This window comes from Eschrichtius robustus, chromosome 13 (genome assembly GCF_028021215.1).
Source record: "Eschrichtius robustus isolate mEscRob2 chromosome 13, mEscRob2.pri, whole genome shotgun sequence".
Classification (NCBI taxonomy): domain Eukaryota; kingdom Metazoa; phylum Chordata; class Mammalia; order Artiodactyla; family Eschrichtiidae; genus Eschrichtius; species Eschrichtius robustus.
Genome location: NC_090836.1, coordinates 86,571,169 through 86,587,459, shown reverse-complemented (window position 1 = coordinate 86,587,459; position 16,291 = coordinate 86,571,169). Strand labels below are relative to the sequence as shown.

At 34.0% G+C, this 16,291-nt stretch overlaps 1 protein-coding gene across 4 annotated transcripts in view; it reads right to left on the bottom strand.

The window, feature by feature from the left end:
* Window positions 1–16,291, bottom strand: part of CHPT1 (choline phosphotransferase 1) — a 39,173-nt gene that overhangs the window by 6,526 nt on the left and 16,356 nt on the right. For 2 of the 4 annotated variants that reach the window (XM_068560162.1, XM_068560161.1), the window contains exons 4-7: window positions 9,414–9,498; window positions 6,487–6,618; window positions 4,055–4,213; window positions 3,466–3,591 (exon numbers count right to left, since the gene is read on the bottom strand). In XM_068560162.1, coding sequence (XP_068416263.1) covers window positions 3,466–3,591; window positions 4,055–4,213; window positions 6,487–6,618; window positions 9,414–9,498 — 502 coding nt within the window. Of the gene's footprint in view, window positions 1–1,052; window positions 1,253–3,465; window positions 3,592–4,054; window positions 4,214–6,486; window positions 6,619–9,413; window positions 9,499–16,291 lie in introns of all 4 variants that reach the window. The other 2 variants (XR_011075943.1, XM_068560159.1) reach the window with 2 other exon arrangements.

Genomic DNA, 16,291 nt, shown 5'->3' with positions numbered 1-16,291 from the left:
ATATGCCTTTTTCTTGCATATTAAGATATAGTACATGTTCATTACTCCTTTTTTAAAAAAAATTATTTCACCATATGGCTTATGGTCTACAGAACTGTTGGATAAAATTACAAACAGGTAAGATGGGAGTCCGAAGATTTGGATCACCAAAGACCCATGTGATAGTTCTATTATTCATAATGAGCAAGGTAAACACTTTTAAGTGAGAGTGGAAAGATGAGAATCAGTACATAATGTAGTTAGTGGTTGAATAACAGATACTTATTTTATCCCCATTTTACCTCAAATGAGTAAAAGTGTACTTGAAGTAGCTTTAGCTGATATTCTAAAGGGAAGATATTTTTGCTATGTTTTCATAAATTACTAATTTTCTTACATGTCAATTGTGCTTTAGCTACTGTTTTGTTTTTCACAAAGGGAAATGTTTAATGTCTACTTTTTTTGTGACAATGAAATTTAAGCTCAGAATATCAAGGAACAAGTTGCCCTCACTGTAAAGATTCATTTGTTTTTCTGAACTGGTAAGATAATTCCTCTTACTAACTACAAATTACAGAAGTTGGTATACTAAAGCAAGTATTTCCTTTTATACCATAGTAATTAACATACCTTTTTTGAAAATGGCTAATAAAAAAATACCTATAACATCATGTGACTCAATAATTATTACACTTCATGCACTTATGCAATATTATGAACGCACTTGTCAATTTTTAGCGAAGTAAGCATCACCCTCAAGATGGCTAAAATCCTTTAAGTCCTGAATTTTTATGTAATCCTTTGGCAGAGAAAACCCCAATTGTCTGATAAGGATTTCTGAGACATAGAGATTGCTCTTTAGAACTACAGTGGTTCAATTTCTTATACTCAGAAAATTGAAATTTCTTTCTTTGGTTTTGTTTCTAATTAATTTATAGATTGTATTACTCTGATAATACCTTGATAAAAAATGTTGATACACAACGAGGGCTTTGCCACTGAAACAGACATAATGGAATCTACAGGACTTAATGTTTATATTAAAATATAACCTTATTTGATAGTATACTAGCCTCCTGAAAAAGGGGATTTCCTTCACTCATAGGTTCCCCTAACTGCCTCTCCTCTTTTCCTTGGGCTATTAGTCAGTATGCTTGTGAACCTGTTCAGGTGCTTGATGACATGAAGTCTTGAAGATACTTAGATGAAGGTGTCTTGAAATTTGCAGGCACAAAGCACTAAAGTACCTCATCATATCAAATGAAGAAATGACCTTTAGAAGCAAAAAAGAAAATATAAAATGGATTATGGTCTATCTTTTCTAAAGCAGCAGCTATTTTTCTGTCCCCTCACCCCCTAAACTCAAACCTTAACCAAAAATTCTTCACCGAAAATATTACATTTTATAGTTCATATTTGGACCTCACTGTAGTACTCTGGAATATGCAGGGTATTTCACAGTTACAGAAACTGAGGCTCAGAGTGGTAAAAGGTATAGACTAAATTACAAAAGCTGGAAAACAACAGAACTCAAGTCTTCTGACTCCATATCCTTTCAATTTTCTACTGTGCAACAAAGCCTCAAATTTTCTACTAGAAGGGGCTATCAGTCATTATAATGAAATCACTCCATCATATACTTTTCTTTTTCCTTATTCCTTGGAGAGTAGTTGTAAGAAAGTAAAGCCCTGGAAGAGACATCATAGTCGAGGGAAGGCACATACAAAATTGTGTTCTTTACAAAATTAAGCAGGGAGGCACACTATTTAAGAACTTTCCCAGAGGCTGGGGGCAAATGCTTCCTTTTAGAAAAAGGAGCCTCACAGCTCTGCCGATGGAGAGGGAATTCTCACTACTGAGGGGAAAAATCTCTTTATCATTTACTTGAAGAACTCCGTCTGACTCTTCTCTCTCTGAAGCAAGAGCCTTTTCCCTAAGGATGCCAAAGGGCACAATACGTTTATTTTGGTCCACATAGTGTTTTTCTGTTTGTTTTTAATTGTGGTCCACAAAGTGTTTTAAAGAAAAATTGAATTCGACTTTCTCACCATAATCTCCACCACTGATGTAAAACCAGGCCAACTCACTCATTACAAATTAGGTGCTCAAATTTTTAACACCTGCTATTTTAATTCTGTTAATTCCATTTGGTAATACTTACGTTCACTAAAAGAAACCCTACATTGAATTTTCAGATATTTTGAAAAATCACCACCTATTTCTTACATTTAGATTGTTTTGGAGCCCTAACAATATTTATAGAGGATAGCAAATTAAAGGAAATTATTCTGATTTTCAAACATTTTTTAGAATATTGTCTGAGAAACTCAAGGACTAAGATTTACATCTCACCACTATTTGAAGAATGGAAGACTTCTGAATGGATATTAAGTTATTAACTTACTCTGAAAAAAAGTATAATACTATAGAACCTAGTATAAAGGATGATCAGATGTACCCCAGGGGTCCATGCACAGAACAGATAGGCTTTGTTTTAATACCTCTATCTAACAAATAGTGTGAGATCGTTTAAGTTATCAAAAGGTTCAGTGTTTCTTTTAGCTAACTTTAATATCAGTTTTTGTATAGTACTAACAATTTGGTGAAGTCCAGTGAGGTCTGGAGGTAGGGAAAAATACAGCAAAATTGTCCAGAACTACCTTTAATTGAAGACCAACCATAAAGATAATGTCTTAGTAAAATAAAAAATTTAGTAATGCCTCCTTTATCCACTTGTGTGATTAAAGTGTTACCAACAATGATTTTCTTTTCCTCAGACAGCTAAAGCTTCTCTCTTATGCACCAAATTCTATTTTATAATAATTTTGAATAGAAATTAATATATGTATTATCCACATCACTTTTTAAGCAGGATGCAATCAATGAGAATTTAATTTGCTTGATAAGAGTCATCATTATTAATATAAATTTTGCACTATCCTCAAAGGCCATACAGATACGTAGGGTTGCTTACTTCTAGCACAAAATGGTCCCAGAACACTGTACTGGGTAATACTGTCTGTTCTGTTTTGTTTCCTCAGTATTAGCTGACAGTTCTTGATACAATAGTGCCCACCTCTGCTAACACCAACTACATTTAATTTACCTGTTATCTGCTATAAGCTCATAATAATTCTAACAAGCTGGATTAAAGAAGTCAGACACTAATACATGTTTGTAGTCCTTTGCCGGAGAGTGAAGTGATTTTTGACATCTTAGTACTGTTTTTTTGGTACTATTTTTTTTAAGGTACACAGTTGTGTTTTTAAGGATTTAGGTTGTTGGAACCCTGATCTCCAGATATGTGGGCCGTTTTCAAACACAATATAAAGCAAGCTTTAAAGAAGTAATTTTAAATGTTCAGAAACACTTACTGTATAGATTAGAAAGTAAGGCTACCTGATATCTCACTGAAATGACTCTTAAGCATAGTATTATCTGACATTTGTTAAAAATAAATAAAAATCTTACCAAAAAAGCACTTACCATTGCTATCCATAGAACAACATATTCGTCTACAAAATTATTAAAGTACTGGTCTAAAAATAAAAGACCTGGGCCAAGAAAGACAGTGTCTTGAAGATACAGTTCACTTTTGGTCATGTGAGCTATCTATAAAAAAGTAAACAAAATAATTTCACCATTAAATTTTAAATGTTTTAGCTTTTAGTTTCAGGATAGAATTAACTAGAAGTTTAACTTACTATTAAGACAAATAAGGATAAAGAGACCATTTATTTAATCTCACATTTGATATGGGAATACTGAATCTAAAATTTCTCAAATTCATGACTGGGTAGCTTATTAAAGTTTCCAATATTTAAATTCCTTGATATCAGAAGGTTATAATTGATAATCATTGCTAAACAAATAATTAAAAGAACTTACTATACACTAAGGAGTCTGTCTGTGAATCTAACATTCATTTACAGTATTACTTGGAGCACAAAGACCTAACTATTGTGATGATAACACCATAAAAAACCTACCCATTGTATGAAATAGTTTCCAGCTTTGTGTTTGAGGAACAAGTACATACTTATACCATGAATCATAAATTAAAAGAATTTCTTACCACCAATTTCTGTGAGATTTTAGCAAAGACACATCCAAACATTAGGGTATAAAGACAAGGATGCTTTTCAAACAGATTAGTTGCTGACTTTTTGTAGATCATTATTGCCAGTATAATAATTATTCCTATGTGGAGTCCAGGTGACAAGACACTGGTACCCTAATGGATAAAGCAGAAAATCAGCACCAAATTTTAAAAATGCATTTATTTCAATGCAAATATTTTCTAAGCATCTATTTTGTGTTAGGAACTAGAGACCCAGAGAAGAGTATGATAATGTATGGCCTAAAGGAGTATACAGACCTTAGCCATGCTTTTCAAACTTCCACAGAAACCTAGGGTTACACAGAGGTAATACAGTGCTTAGATGTTTGATTCCAATTTTATATGAACACACATTTTAAACTAATAACCACTAAAAAAATAACGTGATTTATTCTATACCAAATTTTACCATGCTGAAGGCCATCAACACTCCAATTGCCAAGTTAACATTTTTGTGCAGATATTGAAATAAAGCTTAACCTGCCACTTTTACACAATATCTTAATCACTGATTAGGAGGAGTTTAATTCTGCCCTGGTCTCTCTCTATACCAATATCCCACCCCTGCCCCTGCCTTTTGCATTTAGACTACAAATGCCCTCTTATGTAACATTGTACAACCTGACCCATTACATTTTTATCTATGCGAATCAGGATGCTCTCAGCACTGCTTATCCTAAACAAAATATTGAAATAAATTTGATTTTAAGGCTTACTAAATATATAACCACCAATTTAAATGTATCTATTAAAGCAGGCTTATTCTTGTTTGTTAACGTTTATATGTTACAAATTAGAACTTACTATAAAATTACACGAATAATATTATAAATATTACAAAATCATATCTTAATAAAACACCATACTATATAGTAATGTTATAAATATTTAGATTATTAAAATAGTGCTTTTACCTATACTTTGGTTCTGTAAATTTTATTCAAGGAAATCTGCTGCTAAAAAAGTTGGAAAACCACCAGTTTTAAGAGTTTGAAATCAACCACTCCTTAGACACAGTGTTTGATTTCTTGTCTTCCTTCAAACATTTAATGAATTATGTCTTAGTAAAATATTCTAAAGTGGATGCTGATCATCACTAAATCTCATCGTCTTTAGTGGAACTCACATTCCAGCAAGTATTCTATTTTATCATCCATGGTCAAGCAAAAAGTACTCTTAAGCATCTTATGCAGAATACTTTAACATTTCTAAAACAATTCTGAGGTTAACTGACAAAACACCTCAAAACACAACAAATTAAAATTTCCAAATATATCAGAACTTATGTATCTAAGTGAGTTTTATACTTTGCCTTTGAATTATGTATATAAAATATATTCATAAAAACTGATAATTTATGAATTAGGTGGATTCCTTTGAAATAGCCATAAGAGCCAATGTATAAGTCATTTAAGAGAATGAGTCTTTTTTTAAACTAAAAATGCTATATTTCATGTTTTTACTCCTCTTATTTATTAGAGCTGGCTTCAAATGACTTTGACTTTTCTTAAAATCAAACCCACCCTTAAAAGACAGAAATTTTGAACTACAGCACTGAAGAAATTATAAAGAGAATGAACTATAGCTTAAAGGCATTCCAAGAATGTTTTGACAGAAGATGGCATCACTGGAATAAGTACTTATCTTCTTATGATCAACTACCTTGAAGATGACAATATATTTTTTAAACACATGGATATTATGTTATATTCGTTAAAAACCGGGCAGAATTCCTTTCTGCCTCTTTCCTGTGTAAAAGTATTGAAGAAGTTTTAAAAAACAAATACGAATAAATACAAAAGAATTATAGATGAGCAAAGTGTAAAGAACACAAATACAAGGTGTACCGACTCCAGAACTGAGGTTAAAATTTTTACCTTTTAAAATATTAGGAGAGTTTTAAAAATACATTTCAGTGAAATTTCAATAAAATTTACTTCATGACTAATTGCCCCATATGTGAAACCATGACCTTTGGCAGCTTTCCTGACATTCAATCAGGAACTCATTCCCTACTCCTCCTCCTCTCCTATATCAGGGCCAGGCACAACGAGCAAGAAGACAAATGGTAACTCTTAATTATGTACAGTAATGAAACAGCAGATGATTAAATCGAATGTCACAAAAGTCTACTCTGAGAAAGGCTGTAGAAAGAGGAAAAATTCTTTAACATCAGTCTAAACTGTTTTAAAAATGCTTTTGTATTATGTGCCTAAAAAGAATTCTTTTAAGATATTTAGTTTCCTTCCCTATTCTTGAACTTTGTCATATTTTAAGTTTCCTTCCCTATTCTTGAACTTTGTCATATTTTTAGTATCTCTGTAGCTGGGTGAAAAGAAAATTCATCATAAAATTAATACTGAATGATGATGAAATTAATGTCTTACTGCTATAGTGGATCCATTCTTGCCAACACCACCATGGAGGATAACATGGAAATAATTTGAACAGGAAAATATTGCTCCACCTACTACTCCGAGAACTGGTAAGATCTTCAATTTTATTTCTAGGACGGGTATCTTTAGGGGTAGAGGAAAGAAACACATCATTAAGAAAATAGAATTTCTTTTCCTATTAAAAAGTAAAGAAACATTATGATACAGCCCTGTACAATAAGCTATTCTTTTTCTTATAATCAAACCTTAACTTCTGGAATGTAACCTGAAGTGGTAACTTTTCTTTTAATGGTTTTATCTCTTAAAGTGAAAAATCCAGCTAAGTCTATTTAAATAAGTGGGATGAAGTATTTTATCTCACAAGCCTTCATCTGACTTAAGAAACATGAAAAAGGATAGTTCACTTGACTTTAGTACGTCTAAAAGGCAGCATCACAGGACAGTCAGACACCATGGTCTGCATCATGAATGTGACAAACGTGTGTGCATGCAAAAGTTTTGTGTAGTTAATATCCAGGATTAAATCTCTAGCAATATATATTTACCTGTTGGTCAACTGCTGTTCAAGAAAACTTCCAAAGGCAGCAAAGGATTTAAAAAACAGTAACAATGAATTGCCAAAAGCTGTAGGCTATTGTGTATTGAAAATATACTTTGAAATACTGTACCAAAATTTGTGGAAACTACAGATCAACAATTAAATTTAGAAGATCTATATCTAAATTAAGTATTCTTATTGATGAGAATAAGTAGGTATGCTTTCTTCCTATGGTATTGCCAAAACATTGAATGAAATGATTTTAAGATTAAATTCTTCCCCAGTATAACCAAATCAGAATTCCAAATTTAAAACAACCACATCTGACAATGACCAGAGTTGCCTAAGTGCCTCTAAGTCCACGTTCACCTTCTAATGGGTACTGGCTGAACAGGTACCATGAAAGACACATCTCATCCCTCTAGCATATTTTAGAGGCCTATGTATCCTTGATTCTATTATTTATTCTTACATGATAAGAAGGAATATGAATATCTCAGGGAATATTCCTCTACTTAAAAATATGCTCAAAGTCTATTTCTGAGCCTAGTGATATGAACTGTGATTGGCAATTCTGAAACTAAATGCCACAGGGAAATCTCTTACAATTTTTAAAAAACAGACTTAATTTTTAAAGCAATTTTAGGTTCACAGCAAAACTGTATGGAAAGTACACAGAGTTCCCATATACTCCCTGCACTCATACACACATGCTTCCCCACTATCAACATCCTCCACCAGAGTGATACAATCCATGTGTTACAATCCATGAACCTACACTGACACATCATTATCACCTAACGTCCATAGTTTATATTAGGGTTCACTCTTGGTGTTGTACATTCTATGACAATGCATAATGCATGAATGACAAATGCATAATGACAGGTAGACAGGTATCCACCATTATAGTATCACACAGAATAGTTTCACTGCCCTAAAAATCCCCTGGACTTTGTCCATTTATCCCTCCTTAACCCCGTAACTTCTGGCAATAGCAGGTCTTTTCACTGTCTCCATCATTTTGCCTTTTCCAGAATATCATATGATTGGAATCATACAATATGGAGCCTTTGCGGAGTGGCTTCTTTCACTAAATAACATGCATTTACGTTTCCTCCATGTCTTTTCATGGCTTGATAGCTCTTTCTTTTTAACACTGAATACAATTCCATTGCCTGGATGTACCATAGTTTATCCATTCACCCACTGGAGGACATCTACTGCAGGACTTGCTTCCAAGTTCTGGCAATTATGAATAAAGCTGCTATAAATACCTGTGTTCAGGTTTTTGCAAAGATATAATTTTTTTTTTTTGGCTGTGCCATGCAGCTTGTGGAATTTTAGCTCCCTGACCAGGGATTGAACCTGGGCCCATGGCAGTGAAAGCACAGAGTCCTAACCACCGGACTGCCAGGGAATTCCCTGCATAGACATAATTTTTAACTTATTTGGGTAAATACCAAGAAGCATAGTCGCTGGATCCTATGGTAAGAGTATGTTTAGTTTTGTATCTCTTACTATTTTTACCAGGGTTATATAGCTTAGTGATTAAAAACAGAGTCTGGAATCAGCTCCAGTACTTACTTACTAGCTATGTGTCACTGGACAAATTACTTAATCATTCTAAGACTTATTTATAAAACACAAAAATGACAGTATCTACTTCACAGGGTTGTTCTGAGGGTCAGATGAAAACAGTGATAGTAAAATATTTAGGAACATAGTAAATGTTGAGTAAGTATTAGTTGTTGACTATTGATATTATCCTTATTACTCTTCTTAACTCTCTGGGCATGAAGTTTTGAGTCAGCCAATACTGTAAACTTAGGTTGTAGAGACGGAATAGTTTCTTCATAAATTTTCTGCCTATACAAAGCATGAATTTATAACAGTGGCCTCCTGAGAGTCAACTTTTATCAAAATACTGAGGTCTCCAACCACGCAGAAAATAAAAACACTCCTTAACATGGGAAACTTCACTATAGTAGGTTATAAAAAATGCAAATTAGCAACTTTTCTTTCCTAATATTGAGGGACAAGTTTCAAGCATAAAATATTTTACTGAATTTACTTTTTATGTATCTATTTTATGAGATAAATTTTGGCCTGAAAAGGTAGTTCAACTAGTCTGTTTAATTTTATATTAGGGAAATGGGGTCATTTTCCTTTATGTGGTAGTATATTCATGCATAGGGTAGTATATTCATGCTGTAATAAGGTATATAGAATAGTAAAATTATAAAATGAAGAAAAAAGGTTAAGAAATGGAATGACTATTAAATACAACTCCAAGGATTTCTGAAGAAAATTAACAATGCAATCTTTTTCCTAAATATTTTTAAAGTACTTAAATATAAATTTAAATCCTCAGATTTACCGTATAGTCCCACACTGTTGCTCCTCCAAATGTAGACAACACAAAGATGATCACTAAAGCTACCTGGATTTCAGTTACATCCACTCTAAAGAGGAAGGATAAAGAACAGATGTTTGTAAACCAAATTCCTAAATATGAAGGTTAATTAACCTTATATTAAAATCAAAAGATGTAAAAATCTCTATAGGCTTAGTTTATTTTTACCTTTAGTTTCATCACCGAATCATCAATTAACTATACTGTTAAGTGAAAGAGCCTACAGAACAACAATGCGCTTACATATAGGTAAAAAACTTGGTATAGCATATATAAAATTGCTGATAACAGTTATCACTGAGATTACAGAAGGCTTTTTATCTTCTACTTTACATACTTCTGCAAAGTTTGAATTTTTTAATAACAATCATGTATTACTCTTGTAATCAGGAAAAATTATGATAATATAAAAACCACCAGATGATTTAAGGCAAATTCTTAAACACTCTCAAGTGAATTTCATTTAAAAAGTAGGGAAAATTCCAACAGTTTTTCTCATTACGTTACTAACAGGCATTATAGTTTTTTGGTTTCCACAGACATTTTCCCCCTATATATAAACATACTTAAACTTCTTTCAAAAACCCACTAAACCAACATCAGTCTCTAATCTGCATCCCCTGAAGCTATCAACTCTTCTCTCCTTTGCTCCAGAAACAGGCTGAGAAGTAGTCCACATTTGTAATTTCCTCCTCTCTTCATATTTGCTGCTTAATCCATTATAGTCCAGTTTTTGGCCCCATTCTATTAAAACTGTTTAAGGTAAACAGTGACTTTTCAATTTGTTGAATGCAAGGGATACATTTCAGTTACTATCTCGCATAACTCCTCTCAATATTTAAAATGCTGATCACTCCCTTTTTCTTGAAATGCTTTGCTATGTTTTTATTGCCATGTTCTCTCGTGATTCTCCTACCTTGCTGGAAGCTCTTCCCAGGCTCCTTCCTCCACATCTTAAATGCTACTGTTTCCAGAATTCCTCTTTTCTCTTTTTAGATTCTCTGAGTATTACATCTATACCTAAGACTACCATCTATATGCTAATGACCTCTAAATCCACTTCTCCTAATCCACATCTTTTTTTCCCAAGCTCCAAATTTTTATATCTGTCTACCTACTTTGCATCTCCATTCGGATGCCCTGGAGTCTTTAGATGCTAGAGGAATACTTATTGTTCTGCAAATATAAGAAATGTAGGGATTAGATGATAAAACAGATCCAGATACAGAAGAAAAGACTTCTCAACTGCGTTATTTTGGGGGCATTTAGAAGGAGAAGGTGAATGGAACATTAACGCACAAATAAAAGGAAAATGTAATAACATCCAGTATTTGTAAGATCAGTGATGGGCAAACCAAGGCCTCCAGGCTGCATGGAGAAATAGTCAAGTTAGTTGAAAAAGGTAAATGTAATAATATAATGTACGGTATTTTGTGGAGAAAAAGGAAAAGTAATAACATTTACTAAGATCTGTTATGAGTCTTATGAACTATAAATTATGCCTGTTTTTTGGGAAGGGGAAATTGAAATGAGTTTTTCATGCCTGTATTGAAACAGTTGGATATTACTATAGGAAAAAGACTCCAGAGCCAACATTCTTGCTACTCCAGCTATGATTTATTATTAGAATTGTGCACTCTTTTTCCAGTAATAGTGGTAGAATTACATTAAGTTAATCCATAATTTTTCCAGGATATGATTAGTGACCAGAAGCAACTAGAAAAGCTGACAGAAGTTACAGAACAAACTTTCTCTGAACTAAATGACACATACAGGGATTGAGCTAGGAACCTTGGTTTCACATATGCATCATTCACACCACAGATTTTAAATTAAACTGAAAGCTTCATTCTTCCTCTCTGCCTTTTAAGGATAAACTAAATAAATGACAATTCTTTTTGTTTTTGGAAATTTTTTATTGTTTATTTTTTCTCAGTAATTTTTTTCTTTACAATGAAGAATGTTGGTGTTCATGCATGTATGTTAAATGACAATTCTTGAGTCTGGAAAAAAGAAAGCTGAAAGGATATGGTAAAAAGGGTGGAATCACTAACAAAATCCTTAAATATCTGAAATATGAAGAGCCAGTTGAAGCTTGAAAGATATATTAGACAAATAAAAGAATAATCTGTATAACAATTTACAAACTTAGAGAACTCATTAGTGGGTCCAAGATTTTAAAAAGTAAATCCAAAGACATAAAAAATCCAAGAAAGATGGATACTGGGGATATGGTGCAGGTACATTCTCAAACTATTATAGAGAACAATCTACAACAGTGCTCTTCAAAGTGTGGTCTAGGGTTTGTTACAGTCCGCAGTAAGTATAGAAATTGAGAGCAAGCATTTAGAAACTTTCATCATAGTCTGATAGAGTAATTTTGTATCTCTTGAATTGAATGAAATATGGGGGACTGCATTTTGTAAGTCTGTTTTTTGTTTTTTATTTTTTTAATTGCATGTTATCTCTCCATGATGGATTTGAGGGGCGGGCGGGGTAGAAATTAGTTCTTTACCACAAATATGTGGAAAAATGGACATAATACCATATGGAAATTCTAAGGATTTTGAAAGAAGGGAAAATTAACACTGAGTCTAAATATTCACATGTAAATAACAAAATACCACATAATACAAGTCAACATTGGAATTGGTTTAGATTTTTTAATTAAACTTTAAGGATTGTTTGCTGTATTGAATTGCATGGGAGCAGACCCTTGATCCATGGGAGCAAACATGCTATAAATAAGATATGCCTTATCTCACATGGCAAGCATTAATATAGGGACAGATTTTAACTGTAATCCTATAAATTATTTCACTAACTATACTAAGGAAAATACTAATATATCACTGATTAACTTTAAAAAATCCTTAATTAAAAGTTGAAAATTATAGTTTGAGATAGTTATTAATGTTTTGTCATTTAAATTATCTTATTCAAGATAACAAATTCATATTTGTACTAAAATCTACGTATTTTCAGGAGATAAAACATATAACAAAATATCTACAAGTAAAATAGAATAGTATTTCTTTTTCTGTTCTATGAAACAGTATAAAACAGTATTTTTATGGTCCTAAGAAAAACAGAATAGTATTTAGTAACTCTCTTCCTTCTCTGTTTAATTTTTCTTCATACAATTAGGAGAGGCAATCTGCCATGGACCCTGAGCATCCCTGCACGTTCTTGTGGGGTGTGCTAAGAATCCAAGATCCTGAGCACCCTTCACCCGGGCCACTTCTCAGGGCTGTGTATCCAGTGAGCAACCTTGAAGGATGAGGTTACATCTCCCCACAAAGAGCAGGCTTGCTTCCACTTACTATAAAAGCAACAGATCCCTCAGTGTTCCTCTCCCATAATGCCACCCATCACATGTGCAGGCATTCATCCAGTCCCACCGCATGACCCCATGGGGCTCGGGAGTGGAGCGAGGGAACCCGGCATGAACCTGAACCTCAGGCTACTGCTTTTGCCCTGAGTTATGAAGTTGTCCTCTGCCTCTGACCTAGGAGTTTTGTGTCTTCTCTCAGCATCCATGAAACATTAACCGGCTTGCTTGGTAGCTTGTAAGGGTAAAATCCCAGACTCTTTACAGTTCATGACACAGAGCACTTACCACTCACTAGCTAATGTGTTATGTGCAGTATTTACTTGTTTAGCTTGCTTTATTGTCTGTCTCCTATATTAGAACATAAACTCCAAGGGGGGCAGGGATTTTTGTCTGTTTTGTTTACTCATATTTTGTTTACTCATGTTACCCTAGAACCTAGAACAAGGCCTGGCATATACCAGATGCTTAATAAATATTTGTATGAATACTGCAAAAATATTTATTAAAATTCATTGTAAAAATATTACATCAGTAGTCAATAAAATCACTCAAATTATATTGACCTTCTATCCTCAAATTTATTTTAACTCAGTTTCTTCTGTATGCTTATTTCCTTATGAAATTAGCTCCTTATCAGTAACTTACTGATTAATACATGACATCTGATTTTCTTTTAGTAAGAGTTACTTTTTAATGTCACTCAAAGTAAATATACAAAAGAAATTGAATTAAATTAAAGGCTATGTCATGATAATGCTAACCTTATTACTGAGTACTTCTGTCCTCCAGATTCTGTACTAAGTCCTTTATATACATTATTATTTAATCTTTACAATAACCTTTTAACACAATTATGATTATTCTCATTTTACAGATGAAGAAACTGAAGAAAATGAGGTTAAATAATTTATTTGTGGTCAAACAACTGGTATCTTGGAGACAGAATTTGATTCTACCCAATCTGATTCTAGAGCCTATGCTTTTCACTAGTAAACTTAAAACAGGAGCAATAGTAATAAATAACTTAAAGGGCTTTGAAAATTGGAAAAAAATTAAACAGCAAAATGTAGTAAGTTTTTTAGTCCAATTAAGCTCTCGTTTGGCATATTTTTCTTCAGTCTTTCAGAACAAGGGAAACCATGTTAAGTAGGCTTAAACCAAGAATACATTCATAAAACAAATTTCCACAGTAGATTCTGAGATTGGCCTGGTTTCATATATCTGTATCATTTATCTGTATTCTAATAACATAAACACTATAAAAATTAAACCTCTCAAAAAGTGACAGATTTTCAGGAAATCCGTCCTAGTCAACAATTGACTCTGAGTTTGTAAGCATTTCCAGAGGCTTGGTTGATGTCCTACATACAGATCCTTCTTATAGTGTTAAGCTGGACCCAATGTATCCTACTGAATACTCAATGGCATCTTTACTTTGGTAAAGTGAAAAAATACACGATTAGGACCTGTGCCATACAGAGTAAGTACTTTACATGGTTGACCCCTGGGCACTGCAGGATCTCCTCCAGTCCCTGACATGCATGGTGCCCAACCATAACAGCCATTTCCCTAATGTTCTGAGTACTTCCTTTCCTCATGCTCCTGCCTAGAATGCTTTTACCCCAATCTGTCTGGCATATTCCATCTGCAAGTGACTCATCTTTGTATGTGCAGTTCTAGGCACACATTAGGCTCTCAGTCAATAGCAAATGAGTATAAAATATACAACTGGGCCAGGAATGTGAACTAATTCATTTTAGAAAGATTTTTAATGAAGTTATAAGCCAGAAAGGTAAAGTCTGAGTCCATAACAACAACAATTAACCAGAACATTGCATTTGTCATTAAATAACAACAATTAACCAGAACATTGCATTGTTATATTACTCCAGTTTACCATAGCAAGTTCACCATATTAACTAAAATGCGTTAGACTTTGCAAAGCTATGTTTCTGTTTTAGCCTGTTTTAATCTATACATAGGTACAGATTCTTAATTTTACATACTTGCCTTGAATTTTTAGCCTGGCTTTTTTGTTTTTTAGCTGCTCGGCTTGCAGGATCTTAGTTCCCTGACCAGGGATTGAACACAGGCCCCAGAAGTGAAAGTGCCGAGTCCTAACCAGTGGACCGCCAGGGAATTCCCTAGCCTGGGAATTTGATCCTTGGGTTCTTGACCAGTAGGTAAAGAATCAGCTGAAGACTCACATTTTCCATAAAAGCTTTCCTAAACTAATTCAGCCTACAGCCAGCTTCTCCTTACTTAGGATTTTTTCAGTGCTGTGGAAACCTAAAGCAGGTCATTTTTCACATGGTTATGGACTGCATTAGCAGTGTCACAGAAGTATTATCCTATCCCTTTAATACAGTATACTATATAGTTCCTAAAACGGACTTTTTAAAAATGCATTTTGTATCCTTCCACAGTACCTAATACATTGATAATCCCACAGTACTGAGCAGCAGTCGTTAAAAGTGTGGGGTTTGGAGACTTGAGTTTTAACCCTGGCTCTACACTTTTTAGCAGTATAAGGAAGTTACAGAACCTCTCTGCCTCATTGGTACAGTGGCAGTAATACGCTTACAGGATTAGTGTGAGGAATAAATGAGATAAGGCATGTAAAGCGCTGAGTACAATGCCAGAACCATGCAAGTGCTCAAGAGGTGATAGCTGTGACTATTCCCTAATTTAGAGTCAATGTGGAAAATTGCCAAAGGCCTTCACTCTGCTAAACGATCCATAGTTTTGAGCTTCTCCTTTCATTTATCATTATCAGAGATATTTTTTCAGAGCTACTGTTTTTCCTGTGCAGCAATAAAGTGTGGCTAAAAAGAATCAGTAGACGGGGAAGCCAAAGCTGAGAATGAGCCAATGGCAGACAGCTATTAAAGGATCAGGCAGAAAGGGAGCTGATGGAAAGAGGGATAGAGAACAGAGTTCCTGCCTTGTGCGCTATTTCCTGGTGTCCAAGAATGAAGCATCGGGGCAAATATTACAATGTTATTACATTATCTCATTAACTGTCTACCACAGCTGAGACTCTCATGATTACTGTTGTTGGTGACTGCTGTAAAGGGGTTACCCTTTTTGGACACACAAAAATTTGACCAAAAAGGACCTTTAGATTCCATATCTCATTATTTTATCACATAAGCCAAATGCTACTTTTTTTTCTTTTTAACATCTTTATTGGGGTATAATTGCTTTACAATGTTGTGTTAGTTTCTGCCGTATAACAAAGTGAATCAGCTGTACATATACTTATATCCCCATATCCCCTCCCTCTTGCGTCTCCCTCCCACCCTCCCTATCCCACCCCTCTAGGTGGTCACAAAGCACAGAGCTGATCTCCCTGTGCTATGCGGCTGCTTCCCACTAGCTATCTATTTTACTTTTGGTAGTGTATTTATGTCAATGCCGCTCTCTCACTTCATCCCAGCTTACCCTTCCCCCTCCCTGTGTCCTCAAGTCCATTCCCTACATCTGTGTCTTTATTCCTGTCCTGCCC